At 59.4% G+C, this 10,589-nt stretch overlaps 1 protein-coding gene across 1 annotated transcript; it reads left to right on the forward strand.

Annotated features, from left to right (window-relative positions):
- Positions 1-2,295: 2,295 nt before the first annotated feature.
- LOC116834274 (uncharacterized) lies at positions 2,296-7,288 on the forward strand. Its single transcript, XM_075060880.1, has 6 exons — positions 2,296-2,390; positions 3,079-3,161; positions 3,538-3,707; positions 3,801-3,924; positions 5,528-5,747; positions 6,282-7,288. Exons 1-5 carry the CDS (start codon positions 2,296-2,298, stop codon positions 5,710-5,712), a joined length of 657 nt encoding a protein of 218 aa, XP_074916981.1. The 3' UTR covers positions 5,713-5,747; positions 6,282-7,288.
- Positions 7,289-10,589: the final 3,301 nt, after the last annotated feature.

The raw sequence follows: 10,589 nt of genomic DNA on the forward strand, positions 1-10,589 counted from the left end.
TTGGAAGCCTATTCCAGAGCTGAACTGTCCTTAGATGTTAGGAAAAGTTTCTAGCGATAGCTCCCTTGCTGCAGATTAAGCCCATTCCTTCTTGTCCTATCTTCAGTGGCCATGGAGCACAATTGCCTGCTGTCCTCTTTTTAACAGCGCTTAACACATTGGAAGCCTGTTCTCAGGTTGCCCCTCAGTCTTTTCTCAAGACTAAATGGGCCCTTATTTTTTAATCTTTCCTCACATGTCAGGTATTTTAAACCTTTGATCATTTTTGTTTTTCCCTTCTGGACGCTTTGTCCGCGTGTTTCCTAAAGTGTAGCACCCCGAGCCAGACACAAAACTCCAGCTGAGGCCCCAGGACTGCCAAACAGAGTGGGACAATGCCCTCCCGTGTCTTACGTGCAGCGCTGCAGTTAGCACCCCCCACCCCCACCCCATTAGCCCTTTTGGAAGCTGCCTGCAGCACATAGTTGAAGGAACCATCAAGCGAATGAGAATGATCAGGCAGCAGCTGGCGGCAGTGAGTGGCCACGTGGTGGGTGATGGCAGTGCAGGGGCCTGGCCTTGACTCTTCTTCCTGGTTTCTCCTGTTTAGGGACTTGATGAGGAAACCTAGCTCCCCATCACTGCCCCAGCAGTGGCTGCTTCGCTCACCAGCCGGGTGCAGGTGGCTCCAGTCTCTAGTAAGGACATCCCTGTCTGGGCTGCTGGTGCTGTGGAGGCTGACGTGGGTTAGTGTCATCCGAGGCAGTGAGGGGGGCAGCTGGGCCACACCCAGACACCAGTGGGGGTTTCCTGCCCTTCCTAGAAATGCAAGTTTCACAGACACAAATTGAGTGTTGACTTCTGGGTGTGAGGGCTTGCCCCCTGGGCGAGTAAGGCTGGGAGCACTCCAGGGTGGCTGGGAGCACCTCAGGCCAGGCAGGCTGCTGGAATGGGTATGATTTATGCACAGGATCACACTGACACTAATTTAACCATAAATTCCTTCGTTAAATCCAAAGCTGAATGGTATTTATACAATTACTCTAAACACACCTAAAGACCAAGAATTGACTATGTATTCACAGCACTCGGAATAACCCCAGGGGTGCTGACACTCGTATTGGTTGAGTCCACCATGGTCAGGCAGGTATCAGCAACGAACCTTTTCAAAGGTTACTTTTTTCATCCCCTTTAACAATCATGTGCTGTCATTACCAATCATCTGACCTTAGCCATGGCCAGATGAAGAAGTTTCTTAAATAGCCAATTATTTACTGCATCTGGTATCCTATTAACCGTGTCCGATTTCTGTTCCTTTGCCCAAACCTTAATGAAGGTAACGGGTATTTTGAAGGGTCACCACAAGTTTGACACGAGTCATCTTTCTCATGCTCTCATTCTTTTTGGTTCCTTGCCTATTGCTCATGCTAACGTCCCAACTCAATGTAAAACCGTCTGTCACCCACATCTAATGTGGGCCTGTCTTCCTACCCGGGGCGGGGACTGCACCTTCTGCAATGACCCCCCGCCCATCCCCAGAAGTGAGGTAGGGGCCGGGTTAACAGACTCTGGCTGTGGAGAGTCATGTCTCCCTTTGGAAGGGCAGGGTCCCTGGCACTGCTCAGAAGCTGGGGGAGGAAGTGCAGGGATAGCTGGTGGTTCCTGGGGCAAGGAGTGGAGTGCTCTCAGCTCTGAGGCCTGGAACACTAAGTGTTCCCACCCCAGCTAAGTGCAGCCCATGCTGGATTTGTGCTGGGAAAGGGGGCAGGGCAGCGCTGTGAGTGCCATGGAAGGGCTTGGCTGGGTGTCATTCTCCTCGTGGTGGTGCAGCTGGGAAATCCTGCCTCTATGTTTTCGGCATTTCCCAATAGAGTTTATTGCCTGCCCCATTAACAGCCCAGCTTCATTGGTCCCCACAGACTCTGAAAGCCATGTGTCCAGGCTGGCGTAACTCCGGCGGACCCAGCACAGGCCAGTCACCACACCCAGAGGCACTCCGGGAAAGGCTCCGGCAGACAGACCGTGGAAGGCCTGCCTGTCCTCTGTCCTGGCTGGGGCGCTCCGAGTCTCATGTTGACGCTATTCTCACCCATCTCTCCTCTTCCTCCCAGCATGCGCTGTTCTGCTACAAGGTTTTCTGGGAGCTCATGTTCCATTTCGTGCGGGAGGTAAATGGGCCTTCAAATGCTGGCTCTGTCCCTTGCCTCCACTGTCATACCCTCGGCAGTGGTACTCTCAGCTCTCACCATGTTCGTTGTTCCGAACCGTGACCATGCACACGAGTCTCCAGTGACCAGGGGCACCCAGCAAAGCCGAATGGCTCCACGTCGTTTCTGCCTTCCCGTGCACTCAGAGCCAATAGAGCTGGAGATCAAGATATGCGGAGCCCACACATCCCGAGTGGAGGGAATGTGCTTATAAAACAGGGGCAGGTTGGCTGTCCCGATCCGGATAGAGGTCTGGGAGTGTGGGGGCATTAATCAGATCCCAGATCCATTCATACACATTGTACCAGATCCCTACACTTACTGGGGAGGGGGACAGTCACCTGCCACCTGCTGAGGGCCCTCCATGATGCCCAGAATGTTTCGCTTGCATCCAGTATATCACATACCCAGTGTCACTCCTGCACCCAGTATGAGTGTATGTGCTCAGTACAGCCCTGGGCCTGGTGCTGGTGGGTGTGGTGATTTGAGTTAAGGGCATTTCTGGGTTAATTTTCCCGCTGGCTCCTGCTCAGTCTCCTGCTCCTGGCCCTCCTGCGGCTGAGCTCTAGCCTCTTTCCTTTCCTGGCTCTGGAAGCAGGAACATCTCAGCCCTGCTCTGACTCCCCCGTCTCTGCCTCTAGGAAGGGCCATAGGCGTGTATGTCTGATACTAAAGCAACAAGATAGCAGCCTGTGGGTCCCCCTGCCCCACTACCTGATGCAGCAATGACCTGGGCTGTGTTCCCTGTGCTGTCTGGTAGCCAAGTCCTGGCTGGGTGTCCCCAGGCCGAGGGGCGTGAGCTGGGTTAGGCCGAGCCATCTCCGTGTATGGGGCTGCGCGTGCTGCCCCAGTGACAGTGCCAGCACTATGTCTGGGGCTGATCGGCTTGCAGGTTAGTGCAGCGCTGGGATCATGACGCTTGCCAGGGGGATGGCACGTGCCTGCCTGTTCCTGACCTGGAGCAGCCAGGGGCAGGTGAGTACTCTGGGAAGCCACAAAGCCCTGCCCCGGCTCAGCGGTGTCCTGCAGCGTCCGGGGCGTGCTGGGCTTTCCCCTTCGGACAACAAAGGCTGTAATGCAGGCGCTGAGCTGTGCCGAGCAGCCAGGCTGCAATGAGCCAGGCTCTGGATGCTTTCTGGGTGTCTAGTCACTTTGCTCTCCTGGGGCAGTGCAGACATAGCCAGAGGGGACGTGGTCTGCTCATCCCTATGGCTGCAGCAATCAGCTGGGTCAGGCCATGCAGCTGGGAGAGGAGCGAGAGCTCTGCAGCATGAGGCCGGATCCCTGTGGGGCTCATCACTCATGGGCTGTGGACACTTGCACAAGCAGGGGGTGTCTTGCTGTCTCCTAGGCCCTGGGGACCTGCAGAGGCTGCAGGATGCCAGCACTGCCGTCCTGGAAAGGCTCATGAAGCTGGAGGCTGAAGTCAAGTATGTCAGCACTGAGCTGCGTGCAGAGAAATTACTGTGGAGCAGCAGGTACCTGGAGCTGCTGAGGGAGCAGCAGGAGCTCCATCAACAGGTAGGCCTCAGGCAAATGCCACAGTGACACTGCTGCCTCCATAGTGTGCCGGGGGGGGCAGGGGGCTTTCCTCACCTGCTCTCCCCTTCCCAGTTCCAGGAGTGGGGACGGAGCCAGGGGCCCAAGGCCAAGGACATGCAGAGCAAAGCCGAGGCTCCCAGTCTGGATGGAACTGATGGGTGGTGCATGGGAGATAGCGGCCTCCAGACGTCGCCAGGTGAGGAAACCTCCTGGGGACTGGGGTGGCGGGAGGTGCAGGGAACAGTGTGCCCCAGTGAGTGTGCCATGGGGGTGGGGGCCAAAGGAGAAGGATCCCCCCACCGCACAGGCTCACCCAGGGCGCTGCCTGGCTCTCTGGTGCAGGTTGATCATGGGGCGACAGCAGGGACAGAGGGATCTGCTGGGCTAGCGGCTGAGCAGGACTCTGTGCTGGTCCCAGCCTGTGCAGAGGGGGAGGCCATCAGTGTGCTATGGCACCCTGTGCTGCATTGGCGTGGCCTGCTGGACCGTGGTTTGTGGGGGAGGGTTTGGGCAGGGGAATTTGTCGCTGTATGTCCCATGCGGCCAATTGCTGCCTCTCATACCCAGTTACCCTCCCATCTGCTGCCTCGCAGGGGAGTGGGCACACCCGGTCCAGCCAGACACAAGCCCATGCTGCGCGCTTCAGAGCTGTCCTGCTACCAGCTGCTCAGGCTGGGTGTCCACCTCTTCGGCTTTCGCAAGCTTCATCCCCAGGCCCAGCTCAGCACCAGTGGACACGGGCAGGTGCATCCCTGGCTCCGTCTCTTGCCTGCACTCTGAGTGTGAGCTGCTGTGGCTGGGGCCTCTGTGTGTGTGTCGGGGGACTCCCGCTGCCAGCTTTGCTCTCCCAACCTCACTCACTGAGCTGGGCCCAGCTACCCCAGCATGGTCAGTAGATGGAACTGGCTTTGCAGGGCCCAGCCCCCAGGATTGTTCCCTGTAGTCTGCTCCCCACAGCAGTGGCCACTTCACATCCAAAGGGGCAAAGCAATGAAGCCTCTCCCTCTCCCTACCCCTGTTCTCTCTCATGCCCCCCGGTCCCTGTTCCACGGGATGGTGGGCCTACCCCCGCACATGGTCACCAGGAACGCCGTGCTCCAGAGCACATCAGTGCCATGGACAAGGGCAGTGTATTATCCCTACCACAGAGTGTGGGCACGTAATGGGGGGGATCCAGGCCCTGGGCCAATATGGGGGGGCAGGCCCTTGGCCCTGGTGGGGAGACAGGCCCTCGGCCCCAGTGGGGCTGCAGGTTCGTGCCCCGGCTGGGCAGAGGCGACAGGCTGTAGGGTGAGTGCGGGGGGACGGACAGGCTGTGCCCCGTGTCAGTGGGTGTGGCAGGCCCTTGTGTGTGTGGTGGAGGAGGGACAGAGCTCAGGCCCAGCGCCGGGCCGTGGAACTGGGGTCTGGGAGAGGACGGGCTTGCAAGAAGCTGAGGCAGGTGCTGATGGGGCGCCGTGTGCTATGGGGAGCTGCCAGCAGGTGGCAGGCACAGCACACTGGCGCCTCAGCTCAGCTCCCAGCTGGCGTGAAGGAGCCCCCAGCCCTGCTGGGGCAGCTCCAGGCTCACAGGCCACTAGCCCCCTGGGCTAGTGAATGTTGTGGCCCCCACCTCTAGGGATGCAGCTCCTGCAGCCTCCAGGGAAGGGCCCTGTCAGCCCTGGGCTGGGTATGATGGGCGAGTGGCTTCCCCCCACGTCAGTGACTGTGCATCTGAGTCCACCCCAGGCGTGAGCCCAGCGGGGACTTGCTCCAGGGGGCTGCCCCACCAACTCTGTATCCTTTGCTTTCTCTTGCAGCACCTGGATGCCCAGGGCCCAGCCGCACCCTGGTACCCGGGCAGCCGTGCCATGTTCACCACGGACCCTGCATCTCGGGCACAGAGCCAAGGTCCTGCTGCAGTCAGGCGGGATTGGTGTGGGTTCCATCCGGTACCTGGGGGTCTTCCCCGACCAGGCCAAGTTCTCCGTGGGAGTGGAGCTAGAGGCCTTGAGTCATGGGGCACACAACAGCATCCTGGTGGGGCACTGCTGCTTCCCTTGGTGGGTCCTTCCCCTCCTGGGTTGGGTGGGGCACAGGCGCTGGACACTCATGGGGCTGATCCTGGAGTGGGGGCCCCTCCCTTTCACACTGGGATGCTTGTTGCCAGCACACAGAGAAGACGTGCCTAGTTTAGGCTCAGCCAAAGAGAGGGGAGCCACAGAGCCGGGGAGGAGGGGTTACTTGGCGGGACGCCCCCAGGGAACAACAGGAGCAGTGTGCAGCCCCATACACCCAGGTTGCTGAGTGGGTGCTGGTGTGGGCAGCAGCCAGTGGGGGGCGCTGGGGAGCAGCGCTGGAGCACTGTGCCGGGTCCCTTTGCAGGCGTCCCAGCTGGGGACTGGGTGCACACAGAGATCTCTGCAATCCTAAATAGCCTGGAATTGCCCAGCCCTGCAGAGGATGAGCCAGCCCTGCGGGGGCCTCGCTCTGAGCTGTATGAACGGGAGCCGTGCTCCCCTCAGCCCTAGCAGCAGCTTCATGTGCCATGTCTCTGTGGTTTTATTGCTGCAGCAAACCCGGACACAGAGTGCTCGTGCCCTTCCGCAAAGTGCTGATGGTCTGGGATTAGGCCCCTGCGTGCGGCATGGCGCTGAGCGGGATACATTCGTGGGGGGAGAGGAAATGGCCTTTGCCCAGGGCTGGAACCATGGGGCACAAGAGGGGCCAGGAGAAAGAGCCCAGCATGACTGAGCAGCAGCGAGATCCAGTGCTACAGGCCTGAGCAGTGTGGAAAGCCAGATGTGTGGCAGGACCCGTTCCACCAGCAGCAAGTCGTCTTGGGACCTCGGGGGCTGTCACTGCCTAATGGACAATGCCAGGCTGGGGCCGGTTTACCTTGTGAGTGCCCGGCCAAGCACTGTCTGCAGGGCAGAGGAGCCTAGGCAGAGCCCACTGCCCTCCCGCTAGGCAAGGCTAGAGCTGAGGGGAAGGATCAGCTCCCTGCTAGCCAGGTTTCCTCTCAGGGGACTGTCACTGGGTCCCTGGGCACGCTGCCTGTGTTCGGCTACTTCCTGGCAGTGCGGACAGGAGGGAGTTACTGGGTCTCGATCCAGCTGAGCCGTTTCCTTGCAAGGGCTTTGCCCAGCCCTGCAGAAGGAAAAGGGGAAGGGCACAAGCCCGTGAATGCCGTCCGCGCAGCTGGGAAAAGGGGCTGGGTGTGGCCACAGGCCCAACCTTCCTGGGCTGCAGCCAGCGCTGGATTCAGGTCAGCCCTCACCCCAGTACCAAGCCCTGGTCTCTTTGCAGTGAGCCTCCTGTGCGCTGCATGAGCCGAGTCTGTCTATGGCCACCCCGCGGTTCCACGCTCACAGCATGACCTAGTCTCTCCTTTAGTCTGCCAGTGTTTGCCTGGGCCTGGGGGGCGATGACTTTGGTGCCCCAGGTTTTGGTGAGACGGAGGACAAGCTCTGGCTTGTTGGCAGCTGGCTCAAGCAGGCTGGGCTGATTCACAGGAGGGCATGAAGTGTCTTGCCCACCAGGCAGCTGCCGGGAACCAAACCAGCCACAAACCAGGGAAGCCGGGACTGTGCTTTATTGGTTTAAATTGGCTCTGATGCCTGAAGTCCCTCCCTGAACCCTGCCACATCATTCCCCTCGGGCAGGGCCTGGGCTCCATTAAAGTGAGGCCTGGCGGCAGTGTGGGGCTGCCCTCTGCGGGAGGGGCAGCGGATCTGCCAAGGGGGACCCTGGGCCTCCCCCACAAGGGGGGGGATCCCCGGGGCAGTGGGCAGACACCTGCATCCTGTGAAGGGAGTAGCACAGAGCCGGGAGCAAGGCAGGCACCAGCGCTAGCTGGCCGCCCATCCCAGCAGGGACCAGGCCCAGCCCTGCTGCGAGTGCAGAGAGCTCCCGTCCCCAGCCATGGCCCTGCGGCGCTCTCTGAGCAGGTCCGTTTTATAACTGGGTGGTTTCTCCTCAACCCAGGCTCCTTCCTGCTACCCAGCCCTTTCCCTGTAGTGAGCAAGAAGTCATAAACTGCGGTCTAGCCCAGGGCGGGCGTGGCCCTGGCACGCTGGCTGCAGCAGGAGTTACAGAACCCCCGTCGCGGTGCTAGCGCGCCATGCTGCACCGGGCGTCCTGCTGCTGCAAACCCTGAGGCCCTGGGCAATGGCACTGGGCCCATATCAGCACTGCTGCCGTCATGCTGCTGACACGGCGGGGGGAGAGCAGCACCCACCAGTGGCAGGGCACCGCTGTGTCCTTTCCTGCCTGCACAGTGCAGGGCTCCCAGTTAGCTCAGGGCAGGCGCTGCGGCTAGACGCCAGCTCTGCTAGACCCACATCTGGACAGGGGTACAGAAAATGCTGCTTGGGATGGGGAGGCAGCTGAGGTGAGCCCCCTTCCTGCTTATGGGCTCGTGCAACCCCCCTCCCCCAATCACCCCGAGAGACAGGCCTGTGGGAGCCATGCACACACTGGCTTCTGGCCTGAACCTCAATAGACCCTCCAAACCCCCGTCCCAGCCACACTCCGGCACTGGCAATGATCGCACAGGGCAGAAAACCTTCTAGGAGACTAACTGCCCCAGCCCCATCTGCACGCACCCTTCATCCCTGCCCCTACTCCCCCGTCTGGCCCTGGCCCTGGCCACAGCATGCATTCCCTTCGCTGTTGCTTGCCAAAGGCAGACCCACCCCAGACCAGCTCACTCGCAGGCAGTTACCAGCAGAGCAGCTGTTCCCAGGGCTAACGCTTGACCAATGACCTGGAAAAAATGAATAAAAGACAACTCGCGAATGGCATAAAAAGGCTGCGTTTGCTCCAGGACACTGGGTGCTGTTGTAAAGGTCACAGCCAAATAGCTGTTCATGTTCCGTGCTCAGCCGGCTGCCAGCAGCCAGCCTGCCAAACACCCACCCGGGCAGTAGCTGGGCACACTCGCTGCTCACAAAGACACTGGCACAAAACGAGAGCAATCAACCAAAGGAGGCCACAAAATGGACAGCCAGGGTCCCTGCCCGGGCACTCTGAGGCTGCATCCTGGCTGCTGCTAAGCCCAAGGACAGGCGGGCACATCTGGACTACACACCTGGGCTTCCTGCACTAGGAGACGTGGTGGCCAGGTCTCAGGCAGGCTACAGTTGCCCCATGGTAGCTGTTGGGTAAATGCTAGTGCAGAGCCCTAAACACACCCGGACCTGGCTAGTCTCCAGCTTCCACCACTGGAGCCAGCCAAGGTGAATGACAGCACCTGAGGTCACTAGGGCCCATTCAGCCTCGGCCTGGGTTCGATGCATCAGTATTGGAGAAGGGTTTCTTGGCCAGAATAACCACAGGGCCACTGAGGGACACTGGCGCTCCCCTTTGGTTCACTTTGCTTAGACACGATTCCCTCCTGGTCAGCTATTCCCATTGAACGTCCTAGCTACGTAGGGGGCCTTTCTGGCCAGCGAACAGTGACTCGCTCACATGATCTATCGTCTCTGCCTGGCCCAGTCCTGCTCTCAGCTACAGCAGTGGCAAGGTGGAGGAGCACCGCTGCCTCCGAATAAAGTGACCCCAAGGGTTGGGTCTCTGACTGTAAGGTAAGACGGCCTGACAATCCAAACGCCCCCTTTAACGCAGAGTTACACCCCTCAGCTTGGCCCAGCCATTGTAGTTATGGGCTGGCACTGGCTGGAATTAATCTAGGCTGCAGGCAAGTCTCTGCCTTGCTCTCAGTTCTGGTTTGCTGCAGGTGTTCTCAGTCACCATCCTGCAAAGCTCAGGCCCCGCTCCTCCAGCCCAGCCAGAAGAACTGCAGCTGTTTCCAAGAAACAGGAACTAAAGCCTTGCAGGTCTGGGCTGTGAAGGAAAGTGCTGGGGCACCTAGACCTAATGCGAGCTCTGCTAGCTAAGAGCTGTGAGATGGCTGCCCTGCCTGCACCCTCTGCCAGGGCAAGCGTGGTGAAAGCTGCTTTCTGAGTGCTTTGCTCTCTGGCAGCTGCTGTGGCCATGGCCAGGCAATGACGAAAGAAGCCAGATTTTCCTCTCCTGCTCCATCGCTCAGCAGCCAATGCATGCACACAATCATTCCGCGAAAGCAGTGAGCACAAGGCTCTGTGGGTAGATGGGCTGACCAGCTAGTGTGTGGATTTCCCAGATAGGCTGTGCAATAGCTGAGAAGCTGGTGGCTTGCAAGTGGCCTCGATATTGGAGTCTGGGATGCACTGGGCGGTTGGGTGGGTCTGGCCCATCTTTCAGCTCATTCCCACCATGAGATGGACAAACCTCTCTGACAATGCAGGTCACAAATCCCAGCCCAGGCCACCGGCTGAGGACACTTCCATCCTTGGTTCTGCCTGCTGTGTTGGCTCACTTCTCTTCAGGGGCGGCTCCAGGCACCAGCGTGCCAAGCGCATGGCTGGGGTGGCAAGCTGCGGGGAGGGCGGCCTGCTGGTCGCCATGAGGGCGGCAGTCAGGCTGCCTTTGGTGGCGTTTCTGCAGGAGGTCCGTCGGTCCTGCGGCTTCGGCGGTAATTCAGCAGGCATGCTGTCAAATCTGCATTACCAACAGAAGTGCTGCCGAAAGCCGCCTGCCTGCCATGCTTGGGGCGGCAAAATACACAGAGCCGTCCTTGCTTCTCTGGGCAGGTCATGGAGAGGTGGGCTCTGAATCAGCGTGGGAGGGCTGGACGCCAGCAGCTGGAGGGGATGAGCTCCATATGAAGTGGTGTCTTCATGCTGCTTTCAGGCACAGGGTGTTATGTTAACGCATTCTAGGGGGAATGTGTGTGCCACCGAGGCTACGTCCTCACCTGAGAACGAGGTGGCACTGGGCTACCTGGGCAGGCAGGGTCAGTGATCAGTCTATTCTGATGGCCAAAGTGGGATTTAAAAG

The sequence above is a fragment of the Chelonoidis abingdonii genome, chromosome 25, assembly GCF_003597395.2.
Source record: "Chelonoidis abingdonii isolate Lonesome George chromosome 25, CheloAbing_2.0, whole genome shotgun sequence".
NCBI classification, from domain to species: Eukaryota; Metazoa; Chordata; order Testudines; family Testudinidae; genus Chelonoidis; species Chelonoidis abingdonii.